Source organism: Pithys albifrons, chromosome 20 (assembly GCF_047495875.1).
Source record: "Pithys albifrons albifrons isolate INPA30051 chromosome 20, PitAlb_v1, whole genome shotgun sequence".
Taxonomy (NCBI): Eukaryota; Metazoa; Chordata; class Aves; order Passeriformes; family Thamnophilidae; genus Pithys; species Pithys albifrons.
The window spans coordinates 7,282,430-7,303,906 of NC_092477.1; the positions used below are offsets into that span (position 1 = coordinate 7,282,430).

General features: G+C 46.7%; 1 protein-coding gene across 1 annotated transcript in view; it reads left to right on the forward strand.

Annotated features, from left to right (window-relative positions):
* COL27A1 (collagen type XXVII alpha 1 chain) overlaps window positions 1-21,477 on the forward strand; it is a 145,956-nt gene that overhangs the window by 76,796 nt on the left and 47,683 nt on the right. Inside the window, exons 21-29 of the mRNA XM_071574400.1 lie at window positions 499-552; window positions 864-917; window positions 2,845-2,889; window positions 3,557-3,610; window positions 5,010-5,054; window positions 11,934-11,987; window positions 14,751-14,804; window positions 15,588-15,641; window positions 18,757-18,810. Coding sequence (XP_071430501.1) covers window positions 499-552; window positions 864-917; window positions 2,845-2,889; window positions 3,557-3,610; window positions 5,010-5,054; window positions 11,934-11,987; window positions 14,751-14,804; window positions 15,588-15,641; window positions 18,757-18,810 — 468 coding nt within the window. The remainder of the gene's footprint in view (window positions 1-498; window positions 553-863; window positions 918-2,844; window positions 2,890-3,556; window positions 3,611-5,009; window positions 5,055-11,933; window positions 11,988-14,750; window positions 14,805-15,587; window positions 15,642-18,756; window positions 18,811-21,477) is intronic.

Below are 21,477 nucleotides of genomic sequence, written 5' to 3' on the forward strand. Positions count from 1 at the left end.
CCACTTAGCAATCATTTCTCTTTGTTGCTGTTGGAAAAAACCACAGATTCCTTTGTTTCCTCAGTGAAGGCTAGTGGGTGGAAAGGAGCCACTGCCTGCTAATGAGCATGTCAACACCTTTCCTATTTCCTTGCCTGCTTCCCTTTGTGGCCGAGGCTGCAGCTCCTCTTTGAAGCACTGAGATTATGCACTGACTCATAAAGATTAATTAAAACCCAAATTGCTGTTTTCAGCTGTGTGATGACAGGGAGGCTCCTGCTGCAATAAATCTTGTAAGAAGATGGACCTAAAGGGAGCTGCTGGGAAAGGCTGCTCTTCCATCAATCCGACAGCAGTGCTCTGTGTCCATGACCCGTTCCCTCCCAAAGCCATGCCATGGCCCACACACAGACACTGCCAGCATGGAACATTGTCTTGTCTCTCAGCCTTTACTAAAACTCTCACAGAGTGTGGCACTTATTCCACCTGTGCATCCTGACTGTTCCTCATTTTCTTCAGGGCTTCCCAGGTGACATTGGCCCACCAGGAGAAAACGGTCCTGAAGGTCTGAAGGTGAGTGGAGCAGAGACTGCAGCTCTGTGTGGGGTTGGAAGCAGCCAGGGAAAACAAAGTAGTGGGAAGGGAGAAAGAGAGAAAACCCTGGAGGTTCCTAAAGATTGTCCTGGCCAGCATTTCAGCTTGGTCTGTTTGGTTTGAGGTCCCTCCAAGTGCAGTGTTTTCTTTTTTTTCAAAAATTTTTTTTCTGTAACAAAATTGACATTGGAAAATGTCCCGTGGCTGTGAAAGAGACTTTCTCATTTTAATTGCCCTTCTGAGCTTACATTTCTATTTTCTGAGTATCTTTTCCTTTGGCTCTGTCTCAGGGAAAACCAGGAGCACGAGGTTTACCTGGACCAAGAGGACTGCCTGGACAAGAGGTGAGTGTCCTCAGCCCAAAAGCAGATTGGATTTAAACAGCGAAGTTGAATTTTGTAGATTAGGACATGCTGAAATATGTCTGCAGCTTGAAATCTTGTGGTCCCCCTGAAGATGGAAGCAGATGCTTATTATGAGTGATCAGAGACCTGCAGAAGAGAAGCTTCTCCTAAGCTCTGTGATCCCCAAGCCCTGTGATCTTTGCTTCCAGTCACTGCTGGCATCTGCTGACCCTAAACCCTGCACTGGCTTTGCTTTTAAAGCCTGTTCCCCCATCCCCAGAAAGGTGTTAGTGCCCTTTTCCCTGCACATCCCCTTGCACAGACATGCCCTGACCTGGCTTTTGCTTTCTGCTCCTTTTAAGTGCATTTTCTTTCAACTATGGGACCTGCAGACTCCACTTTCTCACACTGAGTGATGTCTATCTGTAAAAAGAGTGCAAAACTGGGAATTGCTGCTCTGCAGAGATTCATTTGCTCCAGCACATGAGAGCTTACAGCTTTCACTCATCACTTCATGTCAGAATTGAAGCTTCATTCCACTTGCAGTCATTAAAGAGGGACAATTGCCATTGAGTTAATTGTCCTGGAGCTGCAAATATGTTACAGCAGGAGCAGAGAAGGTCCAAGAGCTCTGTTTATCCTGTTGTAACTCCAGTGATTTCAGTGTAGTTTCCCCTCACTTAGGCCAGTGTAAGCTGTTTGTCAGGAGTCATGAGACATTGTGTAAATAATACTGAGCACACGCATGGGCAGGAGCTCGTTTTAATAGCACTAATAATTCTTAACTTTTTCTGGGAACTCTTCTGCTTGTTCTCTAAATGGGATTAATGCAAATTAGCTCATTTATTTGCATTGAAATAGGGGGAAAAATATTCTAGGCAATTTACAAAGGGAACCGAAGCCCTGCATTCCAGGTTCAGGCAGGCATGACCAAGCTGCCTTCAATTTACTCTAGTTAGTGAGTGTAAAAGTAAGAGCAAAGACATGGACATGGAGTTCCACACAAGCTGTGCTGAAGGACTTTGAGTGTGCACCAGAGCACAGCGCTGTGCCCTTACTGCTGAGGTTACCCAGGCACTAGGTCAGGGCTTTGGATTACAGCAGATTGGAAATGTGACCTGTTGTGGGTGGCTTGTCTGGGTTCCTGACTCACAGTCCCATCCTCATCCCGCCAGTGCCCCTTCATTACCATGGCTGACCACTGAAATGAGAGCAGCCAGACCGTGGCTGCCAAGGGCGCTTTTAATTTCTCTCTTGGCACTTGGTTTTAGACACTTGAGATAATTTTTGTGCAGCTTAATTGAAGGTCTCTTCGAAACTGTAGGTCTGATGCTATCACATTAGAAATTGGTGTACAGCCAAGGGAGAGGACCGAGGCCAGTTGCTGTGTGAGATTCTGTGATAGCTCCATCCTGCAGCATGTGGAGTCCCATTTGAAAGCAAAAGGGAAACCTTCATATGGTTGCCAGAGGGTTCTGTGGGAAATTTTGCAACACCCTTTTTTTTTAGGGAAGGGGAGGATGGGGTGAAAAAAGAAAAAGAGTAGAGAGCTCTGCAGCATTTGCATCCCTGCCAGATAAAGCGAAGCAGAGTCATGTCAGAACATCCAGGGTACCCTACAGGCCAAGTCCAACCAATGAAAGACCAAATCAACTGGTGTTGCCTTGGTCAAATTTTGGATGGCTTTTACTGGCAGGACTTGACTTTTAGTCTTCTTTTTCTTGAATGGGGATGGGAGATGAGAAATCTCAGAAATGCTGAGCTGCCTGTTCTGAAATACAGAAGGACTGAGTTGTTAAAGTGTGACAGCTGAGCACACAGCCTGTGTTTAACTGCTGCTCATACTGCAGGCATTTCATTCTTGCTGTCTGCTGAGTCCAAATTTTGTTACTACTTTATCTTTTATTTTCATTTCTTTTCACCTCAGGGAGATGAAGGACCCTTAGGACCACCAGGAGTCCCTGGCCCAGAGGTAGGTTTTGGTTTTTTACTCAGTTATTACCAGCTCTGATGACCCTGCAAAGGAATTGTAGTTAAATTGCCATAAAACGTCAAACCTCCTGGTTCAGGAAGTAATCTGCCCTGCTATGAAATATTGTTATGCCCAGGGCTTGGTCCAAGTGCTTGATCCAGGATGGCTGAAAGTCCAGGAAATGTCTTGCACAAAGTGTTGAGTTTATAACTTGCATAAAGTCTCAGACCTTGAAAAACCCTCTAATGTTTAAATAGTTCTTCCCTGAGATAAAGCACGTTGACTGGAAACTGCAACCAGCCCTGATGTTTCTTCCTTGATTTATAGTATTTTTCAATGAGCAGAAGGAAAAGCTGGACAGTCAGAGAGAGTCCTTTTGACCTCTGTGATCTATCACACAAACACAGTTAGAGGAAGCAAAAGGAGTATTATCATATCTGTGAGCTTTCCAGCTCAGGATTTTGTAATGGGTCTGTCCATAATTGTCATCACAGGATAGTCAAATATCTTGAAAATTGGTAATAGGTGGATAAGAAAATAAGTGTTTAATCTTTATCTTTTATCTTACAAGCATTGCCTGTCAGCTGCACCATAGAGGTTCACAGACACTGTTGTGACCAGGGCAGTTGAAAGCTTTTGTTTTTTATTATTTTCCTGTGTCTTTCAGGGTCGATCTGGCCGGAAGGGATTTCCTGGAACACCTGGTCCCAATGGCTCAAAGGTGAGGCAAGTGTTCATTCGTGATCAGGGAAACAGTCAGTGGAAGGGAAGAAGGAAATATCTTTGCTCACCTTTACCATTCTTCAGGTTTTCATTCTAGAGAGGACAAGGGAACTGAGGGTTTCTCTTTTTCTCACAATTTTGGGGTCTCATCTTCTGCTTTTTCCTTCAGCAAAAAGAATGATGGTGCATTTTTTAAGCCATGTCCTTTATTTTAGACAAATGTGTTCCTCCTTTGATATAAACCAGCTTCCCCCTCCATCATCTCCTCTCATTTTCCATTGCTCCTCCACAGTTCTGTTCTAAAACAATGCCCATCATTCCTATCTTTGCTGCCTAATTAACAGCAGGAGCCATCCCAGGGCAGTGTGCTCCACAAACCCACACTCAAAAGGAAAGAGAAAACCCAACAAAAACAACCTCTTCAAACAGTAAATACCAAAAATGTGGTCTGGCAGCACATCTGCAGTATCTGCCTACTGAGAAAATACAGCTGCTCTTCCGGAGACAATCTGGTTAGTGGTGAGCCTGGCCTCTGGATGGCCCATCCAGGGGCACTCCAACCACCTCTGCGTGCTGCCACGGCAGCCCTTATCCCTGGTGGCTTTGGAATTCACCTCCTCCTGCTTTTTTCTTGTTATTCTCATGCTCTGAACTGCTTTATCCTGCACTGTGATTTATCTCACTTGGGTTCTTGCTGTGGTTTTACGTGGATGCTCCGTAACAGTAACATGCCCCTGTTTGAGATTTTGCAAGAGCAGAATCAGAGTGCAGAATTGCCTGGGAGTATTTGGGTTGTCATTTATTCTTGTGATTCTTCCACTAGCAGGTGAATTTTACTGGATCCTTGCTCCTCTGTCAATCAGAACTACACCTCCCCATGGGGTCTGCACTCTTGCTTTCCTTACATGATCCTCGAATCCTTTGGTTAATCAGAGACCATTCCTACTCTCTTCCTGCTGCTGGGTGTTCGTCTGTCTGTTTTACTCAGTCTTTCTGGTTGAGATAGATATTATGGATCAGAGACTCCCCAACTTCAGGAACATCCCTGATGAAGTCTTATTAAACATTGGGATAAAGCAACCAGGACTAGGCTATGCTACAGGAAAGGAGACAGCTTATGTTTCTGTGATTCTCTGAAAGTTATTTTACTACTGCAGTACCAACTGCTTTGGGGGCATTTCCCTCCAGAACAGCAAGTGTTCACTCCATGTTGTGTCAGCTGTGTTTCTTGCTTCGAATTATCTTTCAAGTCACAGTTGGTTTTGTAAGGTGGTATTTCCCACAGAATTTTCACACTTCACACACAGAAGCCCAAATTATGGGTGCACAGAGTCATGTACTGAGGGTCTGACTGGCAGCACCAAGTAACCCATGTGCCCTGTCTCCTTGTCCTGCAGGGTGAGCCAGGAAACCGTGGCCGACCAGGGAAGGTTGGTGAGCAGGTAAACTCCTTATTTTCCTTGTCTGTTTGATGATCTCCTGTGCACAGTGTCTCCTGAATGTCCAGAGTGCAGACAGATGACAGTGGCCAGGGACTTCTGGCCACCTCAAAGCTGTCCACAGCCCTTGTGCTCCAGCTGGGTGCTCTTAGTCTCGCTGAAGCTCTTGGTGAACAGCACTGACAGTGGCTTTCAAACTGGATGTTTCCTCATGGGCAGTGCTCTGATAAACTCTGACAAATTTGAGCGGGTGTGCTGTCAGTGCAGCACATCTGGCTGCCTGTGCTCCTCCAGGAGGAAAAGCCATGGTCAGGAATGGGATTGTGACTTTCTGTGTGTTCCTCTTATCCCTGAAAGGGTGATTTTAAGACTTTGCCAATGCAGGTTTTAACGGCAGGATACTCTGCTTTGGGTGCTGTGCTGGTTTGAGTCCCACTGGATTTTTTGGGTAATAGAGGAAATAGCAACTGAAAAAACCAGACCCTGGGGAAGAGAGGCTCTGAGATGCATTTCACTGTACTTCCAGAGTTCTGCTGGGGTAGTCCAGAACATACATCATCCCTGAGGGTTTCAGGGGAACCACAGGCATCAAGGAAAAAGAAACAGTTTTCCCCATGTCTCTGGGATTGAAACCAACCAACTTGTCCACCAACAACCCTGAAAGTGTACCCACAGAGCCTCCAACATGTTCTGTGCGTTCCCACATGACCACACCAAACTGGCTGTGGCAGCTGACCTGGCAAAGCAGCTGTTGGTTCTCACCACAGATGTCCTTCCCAACACTTTCCCTGCTGAATGGTCAACAAGTTTGGTTTGGTTTAGCTTGTCAGCCTCTCTGGTTCTCCTTTCTGCTGTATGCAACAGCCAGGGGTCGCTTCTTCCACGGGTTTCTCACCAAGCGAGTCTAAGAAGCCAAGGTGGATCTTTTTCAGTACCAGCAATTTGATGAGTCTCAGTGTATATCAAGGATGATTATTTCTATTTGGAAATTAGAGACATTTCTGTATTATGGTTGTGAATTTGTTCATAAAGAGCTCATCTGAGTTCTAGGTGCAGTTTTATCAGATACTGCATGATCTCAGACAACACTTTCCAGTCCTCTCTTCCTCAGTTTCCCCTTCTGTGGAAGGTGTGAGACAGCTGTGAACAGTGGCTAGTCCAATGCATCCTGTTCTCAGACGACACCTGTAGATGTTGTTAAAAATTAATATTTAGAAGTGCTTTGAGATCCTTAGCTAGACGTTGTCCTTAAAGGACAAAGCCTCATTAGGATTATTATTCTTTAACGTCCCTCGGGACTGACCTTGGATGAGAACTGTAGGCACTGTTCATTGAAAAGAAAACACAGCTGGCCTCTGCTGACACTGAAACCAGCACAGTGGTAGGAAAGCTGCCTGTGTTATTCTTAGTCAATTAGTCTCTGTCTAGAAATATCATCCAGAAAGAGTTTCCATTTCTGAACCAGTCAAGTCATTAGAACAAAAATGTCTCACCACATTAATGAGAAATAACCTTCTTTGCCATCATACCTCTGCTGAATGATGCTGGAGTATTGGGGTTTCATTCCTCCCTCCACTTAAACTTCAGCAGTTGGTGTTGGGACTGGGTTGCTTTTCTCCAGAGCTCTGACAGGTTGAGCTACCCAGGTCACTTGACACTAAAAGTCACCATCACTTCACTCTGTTTTCCCTTGGGGAGACCTTGATATTTTCTGTTCCACAGTAAGAGAGGTCACTCTTTTCAGTTGTGCTGCTCTGTGCACCATATGGATTCTCTCAGAATGGAAACCCTCATCATAACAGTACAAGAAAAGATCAGCCATCCATCTCATTGGAGTTTTCTTGCCTTTCTTAGGGTCATATGTTTAGGAAAACATGGGAGTTTCTCTAAGTTTCCAGTGATCCTTGAGCTCTCATTGAAAAATGAGGTTTTAAGCCACAGGGCAGTTCCTGATGCACTGTTTTTCCATTGCAAGGACACAGACTCGGGAAGTTCATTCATGAGATGCTTGTTGTCTTCATATGCTGGAAGGATTCCAGCTGCCGGACGCCCCAGTACCCTGGAAATGTGTGGGTTAACCCTTCCTTGCCTGTAGATGGAGGCAAAAGAATATGAATACAGAGTCTCTGGCCAAGGCCACCAGCCTTCCTGTCCCAGAGCTGGGAATGCACAGCAGGAGGATGTCACTGAAATGTCCATGCTGAAGGTCAGACAACCCTGTGGGAGAAGCACTGCTCTGCAGCAGGCTGGATAACAAACTCAGGAAGGGTGCTTCAACCCCAGGGACTCCCTGCTCGACACTAGAGACTGGAAATACCAATGAAGAGTGTGCCAGCTGAAAGGGGCTTCAGTTGACTTATGTCCTTAATGTGAATGAGAAGGGCCTGTGACAGCAGGAGCAGCTGTTTGAGTTCCTCCCCCTGCACAAGCTGACAGCCCTACTCACTCATAGAACAGTGTCAGGGTCAGCCACACCCCCATCACACCATGCTGGGAAGGGCAGTCACCCCATGGCCCCTTGGGGGTCTCTCATCCTTTAAGGGAAAAACATCTTGTCCCAGTATCAGCATTCTAAAATAATTTGCCAAAGGACACCAGTGCCATCAGTTACCTCCTTAATGCATTTTCCCTTCCAAAGGAGGAGGGGCTGGAATGTCAGGTTTGCAGTGGGGTCTGACATGGGGCGATATCAATTGACTTGGCCAAGGTCAAGTTGGTCACCAAGATGGTCACCAAGAACTGAGCCAGGAATTGCAATGGCGTTTCCCACATCCTGGAGCTGCACTTTTCCCAATACATTTACCTTCCCCTCTGGAGAGTCTCTGACCTCTAGACCTCTCCTCCAGGGATTTATGGGCACTGTAGTGCTCACGGCCTCTTTGATGTGACATGGTGTTTTGACAGCATGTCTCCACCTTTCCTTTGCTCACAGCAGGAGCCCAGTGCAGCGCCAGGGTACGGCTGGACCCGGTGCACAGGGGGTTAAGCCACATGGCTGTTCTTTGCGGGTCAGAGCGTCCTCCCTTAAACTGTGATATTTACTGTTTTACTTTCCCTTTCTTTCATCTGAATGGGAGGATTGTACATTTACTCTCTCCCGTCCTTTGTCCCTGGTTTGTTTTGTTTTGAGTTCTAGCGAACCAGTAAAACAGAAAGGCCTCGATCGGTTCCCGCTGGGAACGACTGGCGGTCCCGTCCCTGGGAGACCCTGCTCATGCTGGGCTCGCCGGTCGGTTGTTTCTCTCAAATGGGCTATGATTTATTCAAGGCTTCATTGCTGACTTGCTCTCTGTTGATGGAGCCAAGAAGGGGGGCTTAATTATGACAGGGCCGGACAATAAATGGGGGAAAGCGAGACAGGAGATAGGAATTACAACCCACTAGTCCCCCCCTTTCCTTCCCCTCAAGCCCCCAGCAACCTTTTAACAATCTCCATCCCTTTTTCGCCATGCCCTTGGCTGGGGAATACAGCAGACTGAATCACCAGCGACATGCTGAACTCCCTGTCTAATATAAATGTTTTAGATTCTTTCCTGTATACTGTGGGCCTTTATCCGGGCAGCCACCGCTGCTGGGACTTCACGTGCATCATTACACACACTGCCTGGAGTCGTGTTCGATGCAGGCCCTCTTTTCAACCCTGGGAACCTGGGAAAAATATGTTGCGCCAGACACATTTCAGTGCAGTGGCCACAATTCATGTCTGCTTTGATTAAACATTCGCCATTGGTGGCTTTTCTGGTTCTTAAGACCTAAATCTTTTTGTGTTAAAACCTAAATCTCCTTGTGTTCCCTTTAGTGTCTATCCCATTTTGGCCAGTGAAGAACATCATTACCCAATCCCCCCCAGTTGTTTCATATACTCCCAATAATTGAATGAGAGTTATTTGGCCTAGACATATCTATCTCGATTTGTGTCTGCTTACAGACACAGCAATGTTAGTTAATTTAGCCCCGTGCAGACAGTGCTGGCTGCAAACACTGCAGAGCTACTGTGCTGGAAGCCTGGCCACACCACAGGGTCCCTGCTCTGCCTTGGGATGCTCCTCTTGCTGGGTACACAGGGAGCAGGGACATCTCCTGGACAGAAACATGATGCACCAGCACAGACAGAACTTTCCCTCTCTCTGGGCATTCTGCAATCTCTGCAAACCCATCTGCAGAGCACCAGCAGACCAGCTTGGGAAGCACCACCAGTACGTCTTGCTTCATGACCCAGATTGTTAAGAGACTTTTTAGGGTGGAAGCTGATGCTGCCATGGATAGTGTGTCAGAAGATTGGCCTTCAAGCCTGAGCTTGGATATACAGGGCCCCTCAGAAAGGTGTTTGTAACAGTCTCATTCTAAATGGTACTGACACTTGCTGCAGAGCAGGGATCTCTTTTATTCTGGTGGGCTGACCTGAGTAACCAGAAGTATCTTCAAGAGCATCTTCCCAGGAGAGACAATTCTGCAGTTTTACAAAAATGCTGCAAATTAAGCAACAGATTGATTCTTTCTTGCTTTATTGTCCATTTTTGCCTAGCAATGCATTTGCTGTGGCATCTCATTTCTTTACCTTAATGTTTGCCTTTTTCATGGCCTTGGGCTACAGGGAGACTGGGGTCACTGGATACAGTTGATATCTGCACTTGCATCCAATGGAAAGGGTCATTGACCCAGCAGCTTTCAGCAATGCCACCCAGTGGCAACCTCACATAGGCAGGTGTTGCAAATTTTGCCACTCTCCCTTTGGTTCCTGTGCTGGGTGATCTGCTGCTGAGTCCAACGCTGCTCCCATGTGTGTCTTGTCCGTGCAGAGGGGCTGTGATGGCACACTGGTGCTCTGGGACTGCCTCAGCTTCAGACACAAAGACCATTTCAAAGCAAAGACTCTTTTCAGTGCTGATGTCAGAAGGGTTGGTGACAATCAATCCCTTAATATTTCTGTTTTGGCTCTGTGGCATGCCAGTTCCCTGGACACCATCTCTGGATGAAATTCCAACAAGCATTTAACTCCAGGGTCTGATGTACCTGCTGACCTCATTGCCTTCTCTCATGAGTTTTTCCATATGCTTTTCACCTGGATGTTGCTCCCATGCCAGAGTGACGACTCAGGGCAGAGTGTGTGGCTGCTCCCCACAAGAGGTGAAGCCAGCCCTCAGCTCTCTCTGTTGAACCTCTCATCATGTCTCAGCAAGGAGCTCCTGTCTCCAGAGATGCTCAGAGGATAGTTTTTAATTGCACCACATGAGGAATGTTAATGCATGAAGCGTCTCAGTATTTGGAGTCATTGTCAAGAGCCATTCTCTCTAAAAGTCATCAGAGAGTGACCCATATTGTGTTTTCTGCCTCAGAATGGGTCTGCTGAGCCTCACACTTGTGGGAATAGTGATGAGGCTGGTTGTTTTGTGCTGTATCTCTACATTGTGAGTGTAACTTCACGGAGAGGGAGAGGCTTTTGGTGGCAGGAATTGCACAGCCTGTGAGCAGCTGCTCTGGACACTGGGTGTCCTCTGCACCTGGGCAGCATCGCCTCTCACTGTCAATGCAGGGGTGTAAACAGGCTGCAGAGAGCTCCTCTGCAAACTGCACATGTGTCAGGCCAGCTGGGAATGGGAAAAGCAATGCAGCAGGAGTACAGAGAGGAAGTTTTCCCTTCTTTTCTTGGTGTTCCCTCAGAAAGGAGACAGTGGGGTGGAAAGCTCACCCTTTTCTGAGATCACCTTCCAGAAGTTGCCTTTGTGGTAAAGATTTTCTCCCATTGTATTTGTTCTTGCATAGAGGAACTTCACAATTTATCTTGAAGTTTTCAAAATATTCTAAAAAACAAATTAAAGAAGAGTAAGAATGGGATGATACCACTGAAGAATCCATCTCCTGGCTCTGACTTGCTCAGCAGCCACCCACCAGCACCAATCTGACTGTTGCCGAAAATCAAACAAGCTGCGGCATGGCTTCATTTGGCAGCACTCATGCCAAGTGTGGGCAGGTTATGAAGTGTTTCAACAGGAGATGAATCCCTTTAAGTTACAGGCTAACTGAAGGAGCTAAATATAGATAGCTGTCTCCCAATGACCCTTGCTGGGGCTCAGAATGAGGCCATGAGAACTGTACAGTGAGAGCGAGCGCCTGCGGTGGCAGAGGGGACGGTCCCTTGCATCTCTAGAGCCAGAAACTGCTGGAGCTGGTAGGGAGGCTGCTGTATTTTAATTCTCAGGAATCTTAGCTTGAGATTGCATCTGTTTCCATCCTCCTAATTAAAAGCAGTTCTGTTTGCTTCTTCGTTATCCTGAACATCATTAAATCCTGAGCTTAGACTGGAGGTTTCTTCCAAGATATTTTCTGAGCAGTGCACTGGATCCACTGCCCTGCTGGCCCCTCTGGCTGAGAAGACCTTTATTTCCTACTGGCATCCCACCAGCATGACACTATCCAGGGCAAAACTAGTCTGCACAAAGGGCTCAGATTAACCCAGAGGAAGCCTACCCAGTCCAGCAGCTAAAATGATGGCAGGTCTCTGTCCCTGTGCAGCCTGGGAGCTCCCGCTGTCGATGCTCTTGGGGAAGCTGCGCTGGTGTCTCGGGAAAAGCTCTCAAAACAAAGCCACACTATGGACTCGGCCTTTCTACAGAACGTGCTTAAGTCATCCCCTATACTGTGTGTTGTGGTTCTTGCAGATCCTGGTGCTGCCGTTCCAGCTGGCGCCTAAAGCAGAACCAGCTGTGGAGTTAGACATTCCCATGGCCGGGAGCAACTCTGTCCGCTCTCGTGGCCAGTAGGAATTACTGAGTATTATATGAGGGATGCTCTGCTGTTGCAACCAGCAAGGTGGACCAAAGAAACTGTTTACTTTCTCAGCGAATAAAACTGAAAATTAATTGTACTTTTCTCTTTCCTCAGGGTCTCATGGGTTTCATTGGTCCGGTGGGGGAGCCTGGAATAGCGGGAGAAAAGGTAAGATTGCTTGCAGGAAATGATTGTTATAACTTATGCAGGATGAGGGAGACTGGGGCGGGAGAAACATGGAGATTTAAGTTTTCATGTCAGTGCAACACCCAGCTGGGAATACAGCACGTCCAGGGTGTCTGAGCTAGTCGTGGACCAGGCCAAAAATCATCCACTTCTCATGCAGGAATTAACACACGCTGCCCTCCAAGGAGATGCTGTCAAATATTCTGTGAGAATTTAACTTGCCTCATTCATAATGTGCCAGAGAGCTTACGGTCAGCTCTGGTTTTTATGGGAATGAAGGACCCATTAGCCTTGTGTTCCTGGTCAAGGGAGGAGTCCACAGGGTTGAGGTTACAGATCTGTGCAGAGACATGCTCACAAGCCCACGCTGAGCTGCCAAGGTGGCCGAACAAGACCAGGGCTGAGCCTGCATTGAACGAGAGGTTTCAGCAATTTCCCAGGTGCAGAGAAGGTACAAGAGTGCAGCCACCCATCTGAGCAAAGGCTGCTTCAAATATTTCCCTTTTTATTTGATGAGGACCATCCTGTCTGGCTGCCTCCGGTTGCTCCTGGCACACTAAGGACTGGTGCCCTCTTGTGTACAGTACAGATACACGCTTCTTTCAGGAGGAAAAATGGCTTCATTTTCCATAAAAATGTAAATGGATGTTAATTTGTTTTCTATCAGAGTGTAAAATTCTATTCAGAAGAAGCTTCCAAAGACAAATCATCTATGTCAGTCATTGTATCTCACTTGCAGGCTGCTGGTTTTCATTGGTGGTTTAATTATTCACAGTTCAGCTGTAAAGATAGTAAAGAGCATAAAATGATGCATTCCACACATCAGTGCTTTCTCTCACTTTTATTACTTCAAGCCCTGTCCTCTGGGTAATGATGTAAAGGCTCTGTGACAATTATACTGGGTTTGCTGCAGATGCATTTTATTGTCTGTCTGCAGCAGCCTTTAGAAAGGTCTTTCCACTCTGTGGGCTCCAGTGGGGCCGGAACAGAAGCTGCCTCAGTCCAGGCTGTCAAGGCACACAAGCACTAAAAGAAATGACATGACATGGGCTATGCTTTAGAGAAGGAAAATAGAGGAATAAAGAGCCTGTGATGTGTCCGGGGTGGTTACACAGAAAATTGGTGCCTGAGTGAGCTGTCTTGATGGCAGCTGCAGCCCTGAATTGAATGAGGAATAAGGGGTTTGCCATGCAGGAGACATGGGAAGATCTTTTTCCCTACTCCATTAAGTTCACATCTGTCTCTGTGACTTCCATGCCAAAGCCCTGACCACATGAGCCATCCTCATCTTTCAGATTGACTCTGTAGCATGATGATGTTACATTGGTGTCAAGGCAAACCTGGGCTGTCATTTTAAAATCTGTCCTTGGAGGTGCTCAGCACAGCTGTGATTTCTATCAGACTTCTCAGCAGGACAAACTTAGGGATGACAGAAATAACTATCATCAAATCAAAACCTCAACCAGGCCTCCAGTTGGCATAGTATCCTAAAGCTTACTATGCTCTTGTGAGCTAAATGAAGTGGGAAATATGCTTTCATTAGACATAGCTGAGTCAGCAATCTCCATCCTGAGAGCTGCAAAACTTAAGACTGAAGCCAGTAGAATCCAAAGATTATCAAAGAGAACAATGCAGTTAATACATCCTTAATAAAATCCATCTATCCATTCAGAGAGAAAAAAAATCCATACATTGGTTTACAAGGGCCAACTGGTGACAACACAAACTCAGGGCTTTGTTTTTAATAAGCTACTTTGAGCCCAGAAAATATTTCCCCTTACACTTTCGCTGTGGGAAGGTAGGTCAGATTTTGGGCGTAACCTACTTGGCAGCATTTGCTAAATCCTCCTTCCTCATCCCCCTTGAGCACACAAACATAACACACCTAATTCCCAGTGCATCACTAGGGCTGGAGGGAGAGCACAGACAGTTGTGGTGGGGATTGCCACCATCTCCCAAAGGAGTTGTCAATGTCCCATTCCTAGAGCCACACCTTCATGTCACTCTCACATCAGTGGGTCACAGTGGTGCTTTTGGGGACTTGCATCTTGTCTCCTTCCCTTGTGTCTGCATGTGGGGATAAGACAGACTTGTGGAATTAATAAGTGGGCATTTGGTACATTAAATTTTAATGCCAAATGGTAGTTTGTTTCAGGAGTGGTATCTTTAGGGTGGGCTGTGGAGTCATCTGGTGTGCACACAGGCCTATGGGTCACAGTTGTCCTCCAGGTCTCAGTATGAGACACAGGACAGGTAGTCCCCCCACAGCACCTACAGTCTCCTCTGAAAGCACCAGGCAACATCTCTGTTTTTTTCCAGCTTGACCCGCTGCTCTCAGCAAGGCCTCATGACAACAGATTTCAAATCCATGGTTCTGAAAATGGCAGCACGTGTAGGGATTCTGATACTGCAGAACAGGGATATGTTGTGCCTTGGGTGGGAAGGGCTGGAGATCTCCTGGGATCTAGTGCTAGAACTTTGTGGAGTTGAAGGTTGTCCTGAGTACATTGCTTGTTTCCTGTTCCTTGGTGGTTGGATGGCAAGAGTATTTCTTGGGGTATTGAGGATTAGCTAATTCTTGCTGTAGTCCTTTAACTACTCTGATGAGATGGGTGAAAAAAGGGTGATGATCATTCTGTATTGGAAGCCTTTGTGGTAGAAAGCTGGTGGCATAGACATGAATTTGTGGATTTTTTTAAAATTGTTTCATTGGTCTAAATCACTCTTCTCCATGTACTCTCCTAGGGTGACCGTGGCTCAGTGGGACCCCCAGGACCTCCAGGAGTCAAGGGGTCGATGGTAAGGAGTAAGTCTGCATTCTCTCGCTCTTGCTGCTGCCTCTCTGCCCTGTCCTGGCCAAGGGTGCAGCTTCTCCTGGCCTTGCAGTGACATGGCAACAGCTGCAAGCCCTTCCTGTCTCTGTGGGGATGGGAATGGCCATTTGACTGGCTGGATATCAAGGCGTAACCTGTGTCCAGCAGTCTTCCCTTCAGAGAAACGCTGGGGTTTGAGGAGTGTTCTGCAGCTCCATCATCCAAGAACCTGCTGTGTCAAGTGGAGACAACCAGAAACTCAAGGATTGCCTGTTCCCAAGCATCCTGGCTCCTGAACAGAGTCCAAGAACAGGGCTCTGTGTCCGCATCCCAAGTTGCCTAAGCAGCTGGAGGTGCAGGGTGCTTGGGCAGCACACTCAGTGTCCTCCTGTGCTCTGCCATTCAGAAAGCCCCTTTTATGAGTTTAACAGAGGGAACATCAGCAGGACCTTGTCTTGCTCTGACAATTGTTTCATGTCAACCACGGTGCAAGACCCAAAGACAGATTTTTTTATTAGTTCAGTCCATTCTCTTCTGGGCTGTTCAGAAAATCTTGGTGCTGATATCAGTGGCCAGGTTGGAGCTGAGCTGTCAACAGCCTGTCCATCTCCAGCTGCCCCTGAGCCATTTTACTCTGACAAATATCAGACCTGCCTGACCTTGCAAGCAGCCAACCATGACTCTTTTCCTCTCTTCCCACTTGGAGGAAGAAGGGCTGAGCAGATTCTGGGCATGCACACGAGGCATTTTCTTCTTTCTTCCCTTTTAGGGGCACCCTGGGACACCAGGAGGAGTGGGTTTTCCTGGGATCCCTGGACCAACAGTAAGTAAAGACTATCACCTTGTAATACAGTATCCTAGGCATTTGTGGGCTATGTCAAGCAACTGTATCCCAGTTTACGAGTCTGATGTGAACAAGAGGCATGGGGAAAGGGAAGAGTCATGGGTGGGAACAACATGGAAAGAGATGCTAAAAAAAAAAAAAGGAAGCAGTGCTTAACTCAAACTTTTATAGCTCATTTTCCTGATTGGGAATGGAAAAATCACAATCCAGCTTCAGTCTTGTAGCAGGACACAGGCTTGCTAGCTCAAGATGTTCTAGGCTGGGAATTGTTGGCAGTGTGGTGATCACATCAGACAGTGACCCCATCATGCATGGTCAGAGCCCTTGCTGGCATGAGAGGAGCAGCAGAGCAGCTGCCCCAGCTGGACCCTCCATCTGGATGGGCTCATGTGGCACATGTGCAGCTGTGGCTGGAGCGTGCAATTGCTGTGGAGGCAGATTTGAGCCCGGCTCGTTTCCCACAGCCGTTGTTTAGACGGAGCTCCAGCCCTCCCAGCAGCGCAAGTGCTGCTGTGTGCTGCTCGCTGGAGCCAACAGAAAGGCAGCTCTGGGCGGCTGCAGGGAATGGATTTTGCTCAGTTTGTGAATTCCCACAGTGCTGTTAATTAGGAGGAAGATCATAGTAGTAAAATGCCCAGGCAGTGCCAAAGGTTTGACCTCCAGATCCACGGTCAGCTCTGCCCACTCTGGGGAGCTCGGCGATGCTCTGGGTGCACTGGCTGCAGGCAGCTGCTGCCTGGGCACAGATTGCACAGTTACAAGTCAGTGAAGGTGAGGGAAAGAAAGGTCTGAGATCAAACAGCACCTTGGGGTGACCCATCTCTGCCTCAAGAGCAGCAACATGGCACCCTCCAGGCCCTTACAATAAAAGCAGGATGATGCTGCCAGCAGCCCCCAGCCCTGAGCTGCTCTGTGGCCCCTCGGGGCAGAACTTGGTGTTGGCAGAAGCCTATAAGGCCATTCAATATCTCTAAATGTCCCAGCTTTAGCAACTTTTCCCATCAGGTTAGCTGCTGCATGGCTTAGCATATCTAGAGCATTAGGCAGGCTCCAGCTCTGTGTCCATGAGCACCCTTGGCCGAGGCAGGTTCTGCACTTGCCCCATGGCAGAAAGCTCCTATACACAGCCCAGTGCACCACTAACTGCACCTTTAGTGGAGGCTGAGTTTTGTCTGACTTCACTGGCCATAACAACACTATGAGTTGAGGTATCAGCTCCAAGTGGAGGTGCTGAAACCTCTCAGCAGAGCTCTGGGCTCTGAGACGGTCCCCAGGTCCATCCATTTCCTTCAGTTCCCTCTTCTCCTGCAGACAAATAAGTTCATCCAAGCAAAATATTTCCTCCACGACTGCATTTTAAGAAGTCATAATTCAATAAGTCAAACTTCCCCACAAAACCAGTAAATCAAATAATCCCCTAATATCAAATCCCTGCTCATTAACTCCAGCTGTTTCTCCACCAAACATTCCTTATTCTCTTTTCAAGCCAGTCCTCAGGCATGCTGTTGTTTGTTCTAACTGTTAAAATTTTTGTGATCAAGCTCTCCAGTGAGCCTTATAGCACTCTGATGGCTGATTAATTCATTAGAGGGTGATTGGGAATGGGAAGCCAAAGTATAGTCAGTGGTAGAGAACTTTGCCCTTAGTTTCAGCTCCCTGAGGCTTGTGAATTCCTCCTCCCTCTTCTTGATCACCATCATGATACATCTCTTGTGCTAATATACTTTTTTTAGAATAATGTACATGTATAGGTATGTTAAAGGTCACTTCTCCTAAACGGTACCTTGAAATTCCCAGCATGGCATCTAGTTGTTTCCTCAACATTTTTCCCTCATAAGAAAACGTGTTTGTGTCCTTGTATTTTCATAAGCTGTTTCGGATAGGCTGAGACTTCCAGAAGGATATTCCAAATGCCAACAGAGAATTTCATTTCAGTATGTGTTTATCATAAAAATCTCTATAAAACAGGCATCTGACACATGTACTGCCCCTCTGTGCCAGTCACTCCTGACCTCACTACCAAAACTGAGATTTACTGTGACTGCAAATACAGTTACGGTCAACTGACTTTTCCATCTTGAGTGAGAACAGCAAAGCATTTGTGTTCTGAACATCTCCATTCCAAAAGCAAAATCTTTATTAGTGGCAGTGGTATGAGCAGTAGGAACGTCACAGCCCAATTTTGTTCTGATCTTTGGTGGAGTGTGCAGGGTTGACAGTTGGTAAAAGCTCTTATTATATAAATAGCCAAATTTGATGTGGAGTTTTTGAGACAGTAAGGATGGAATGTGTCATTTTGAGGTTTTCTTTTCTGACAGCAAAAGGACACTAATTTTAAATATGTGGTTTTAAAGTTGAAATACAGGAGTAAGTCTTGTTAATTGAACATATCCTTTATTTTTTTGACATTGATAATATTCTAGCAGGAAAAAAGCTGGCTTTCTGCATTTTCTGTATGCACATTAACAAATCAAGTGTGTACAAATGCAAGTTAAAAGAAAACCTGAAATCTCTCTAAGTGTAAGAACAGCATCATCCACAGCACTAACAGTCCAAATTAAATTATCATCTATCTGCCAGTATCAATATTTATGCAGCACTAACAGGGCAGCAATTACTTGAAGATAAAATCAGTATTTGGCTGAAAAGATCAAACTTGAATACTCAAGATGAGGTGTCTGATTTTGTATTTGGACAACTAAAAACCAGATCCTGGTTATTATTATTATTATTATATTTGAACAGACACTAAGCAACAGCTGCTTTTAATAACTTTGGAGGGGATTCTGGATGTTTGACTTCACATCACACCACTGACACAGATAACAGGCTGCAGGTCATTAAGCATACAAACCTCAGCCAGGATCCTTGGCCTGAATGTTCATAATCCAAAGACCATCAGTGATTTTCAAAACAGACCATTTACAGAGGAGTAAATATGGTAAAGTCTCTGGCAAGAGTTTAATGAACCAACCTGCCGGTCAAGGGTCTGCATTTGAGGCCCCTGCAGATCACTTAGGGACATGGGGTCTTACCAACAGCTGCTGCCTTCCTCCTCCTCCATGTTCATTTTGTTTCCCTTTTCCCTTTCCAGGGTCCAGCAGGAGCCCGTGGTGCACCAGGGATGAGAGGGATGAAGGGCCGCAGGGTAAGCACTTTCCAGGAGCTTTTATCCTTCTTCTCTTTTGACCACTGAAAAAGCAACCTGGATTAAAATTGGATTAGCCTGAGGGTGTGAAAATGAGCAGAACTCGGGCAGTGTTGCCACAGCCATGTTCCTGCTGTGCATAAAACATGAGGTCTTTAAAACAAGTCTTACCAGGGATGTGAATCCAAGTGATGTGTGTGGGCAGAGGGGTGTCCAGCGTAGAGGTTAGCACAGAAGTGGTTCAGTTTGTCTTTTCCAACCATGTGTAGTGTCAAAACACTGTTTACAGGTGCTTCTTGAGAAAATGGTGAAGATTTAGTCATCTGAAGATGTATCTGAGCTGGGAAAAGGGTGAAGGGAGAAGACCAGAAAAGGTGCCTTTATTGCCAAGGGAGAAAGAGCAGCTGAGATAAGTGTTGTGATTTAACCAGAGGCAGATAAAGGAGGAAATGTTATGTCATGACATAGAATTCAGAAACAAGGCCAGTAGAAACAGAGTTGACAAGCAGACAAGCAGCATACTCTTCCCATGTGTCCCTTTCCAGTCCCACAGGATAGATACCTCTTAGCAGGGCTCCGCAGGGCTGTGAGAAAGGTGTGTTTTGCACAGTTAGCAGATCAAACTATAAGCATGTCCTGTGTATTTCTATGGGTTTTTCCAGCCTATGGTTTTATCTATATGTACCTCAGCAGTGCCCCCTCCCTCTGCCTGGAAGGTGCAGCCCCCCAAGCCAAGTGCTGGGTGATGGTGCTGACTGGCATCACTGAGGGTGCTTCAAGCCCATGTCACATTAATGAACAACTCACAGGCCTCCCGAGTCAGTTCTTGTGTGGTGCTTCCTGCTCTGTTTGGGTGACAGTCGACAGCAGAATGACCTCTAGACCTGCCAAAGCTGCTTGTTTTCCTGCCTGTGACATCCAACCCATGTCCCACTGAGCTCTTCAGTCTTGCTTCTCCAATGGGATATTTATTGCAGGAGCATCCCTGCTTTGGGTTGTTTTTCCCTGTCCAGCTGCTTTACAAAGTATTAATAGCGACCACACATGGGTTCTGCTAAAGGCCCCAACAACAACATATTTTGCATTTCTCCCTCCAAGGATCTGTTTCCATGTTTTATTTTCAAAGACACATGCTGGAGTTAAACTATACATTTTACCTCCCTCCAATCTCTGCTTCTATTGCAAGTCCTGCTTGGGGAATCTGGGACAGCCAAGGATTGCATATCTTTCCCTATGCCAGAGCGAATACTCTCTTCAAATAGCTGTGACCAGCAAAAGGAAATGGAATAACCAATTAGGAAGCTTTATTACCACAGCTATGTACTCTGGAACTGCTCTAAGCTTTAAAATCACCTCTAGAAGGACTCCAGTAACATCTAAGTTCGGCAGAGGCATATCAGGGTTCAGCTTTTAACTTGTGACTGGGTAAAACAGCTTCCATTCCTCTGTTCTCCTGGTGGGGAGACCTGTGGAGTTCCCCCTCCCAGCTCTGTTCTCAGAGGGGCCCCTGGGGAGTGAGATTCCTCTGTGCTGCACAGCAGTGATTAACTGAGCTGTCCATGACATCCATGATCCTGACAGATGAGAAGCTGGAGATGTTCCTTCATGGGAGACTCTGAATGGAGGGCAGAAAACATCTTCAGGTAAAACTACAGCACAAAGTTGAACAGGAAACACCTGCTGGATGAATCCAGGCTGTGAATGTACAGGCTCTTGGAGAGGTGGGTCCTCCAAGAGGATCAGATGATTCTACCAGTTCCCTTAATGCTTGCAGGGACAGAAAAGGAATCCCAGCACTGCCAGCCAGGAGTGGCAGCCACATCCCTGGCACTGAGTGTCTCCATACAGCAGGCATCCCTGGGCAACTGCCGTGTTTGGCTCTTGGGTTGTGCAAGATTCACTCACATAATCGTGCTCTGGCTTCTTACATCTGCGTTGGTCTCAAGTCCTGCACCCACAAGGAAAGCACAGCTGACTGGGCTGTTTGCAGCTCCACTCTAAGTGTCAGGAATGACAAACGGAATATCTATTATTGTCACAAAGGTTAACACCAAGAGCAAACCTGGTTTCAGCTCCAAAGAAAGGAGTTTGGCTGGCACAGCAGGGACCTTCCTTTAGGTGTAGCTGGATACACAGAGAGTCAAACCCTCTGGAGAAATCCTGCAGGACTCCAGCTGCCATCAGCACTGTCCATCCTCAAAATGATGTACCATTTATTAGAGACCTTCAGCTTCGTGGTCTGGGTTTACATTTCCTCTCCAGATGTTCAGTCCAGCAGACCCTGTGCCAGTCTCTCCCTCTGGACATTTCTCCACCAGGGAACTCAGACTTCAAAGCACATCCCAGCCCTGCAAACCAGGAACGCATCAGTAGCTGTATCCTCATAAGCTGCAGACCTCAGTTCATCTCAGGACATGCAGACCATCAAGGTAGAAAGGGGGAAGTGCCCAGGGAAAATTGGGAATTAAGGAATTGATCTTGTGCTAAGATCACCATTATTGGAGAGGGATAAAGCTCTGCCAGCAGAGCCTGAGCCTCTGATCTGTTGCTGGTGCCCTGCACTGATCCTGCCCTCAGCTCCCACTGCTGGGCTGCTGTTTCTGAGCACTGCAGTGGCACGATCAATACAGAATTTATGAGACAGAGAGGCATCCTTTCTGACATCCC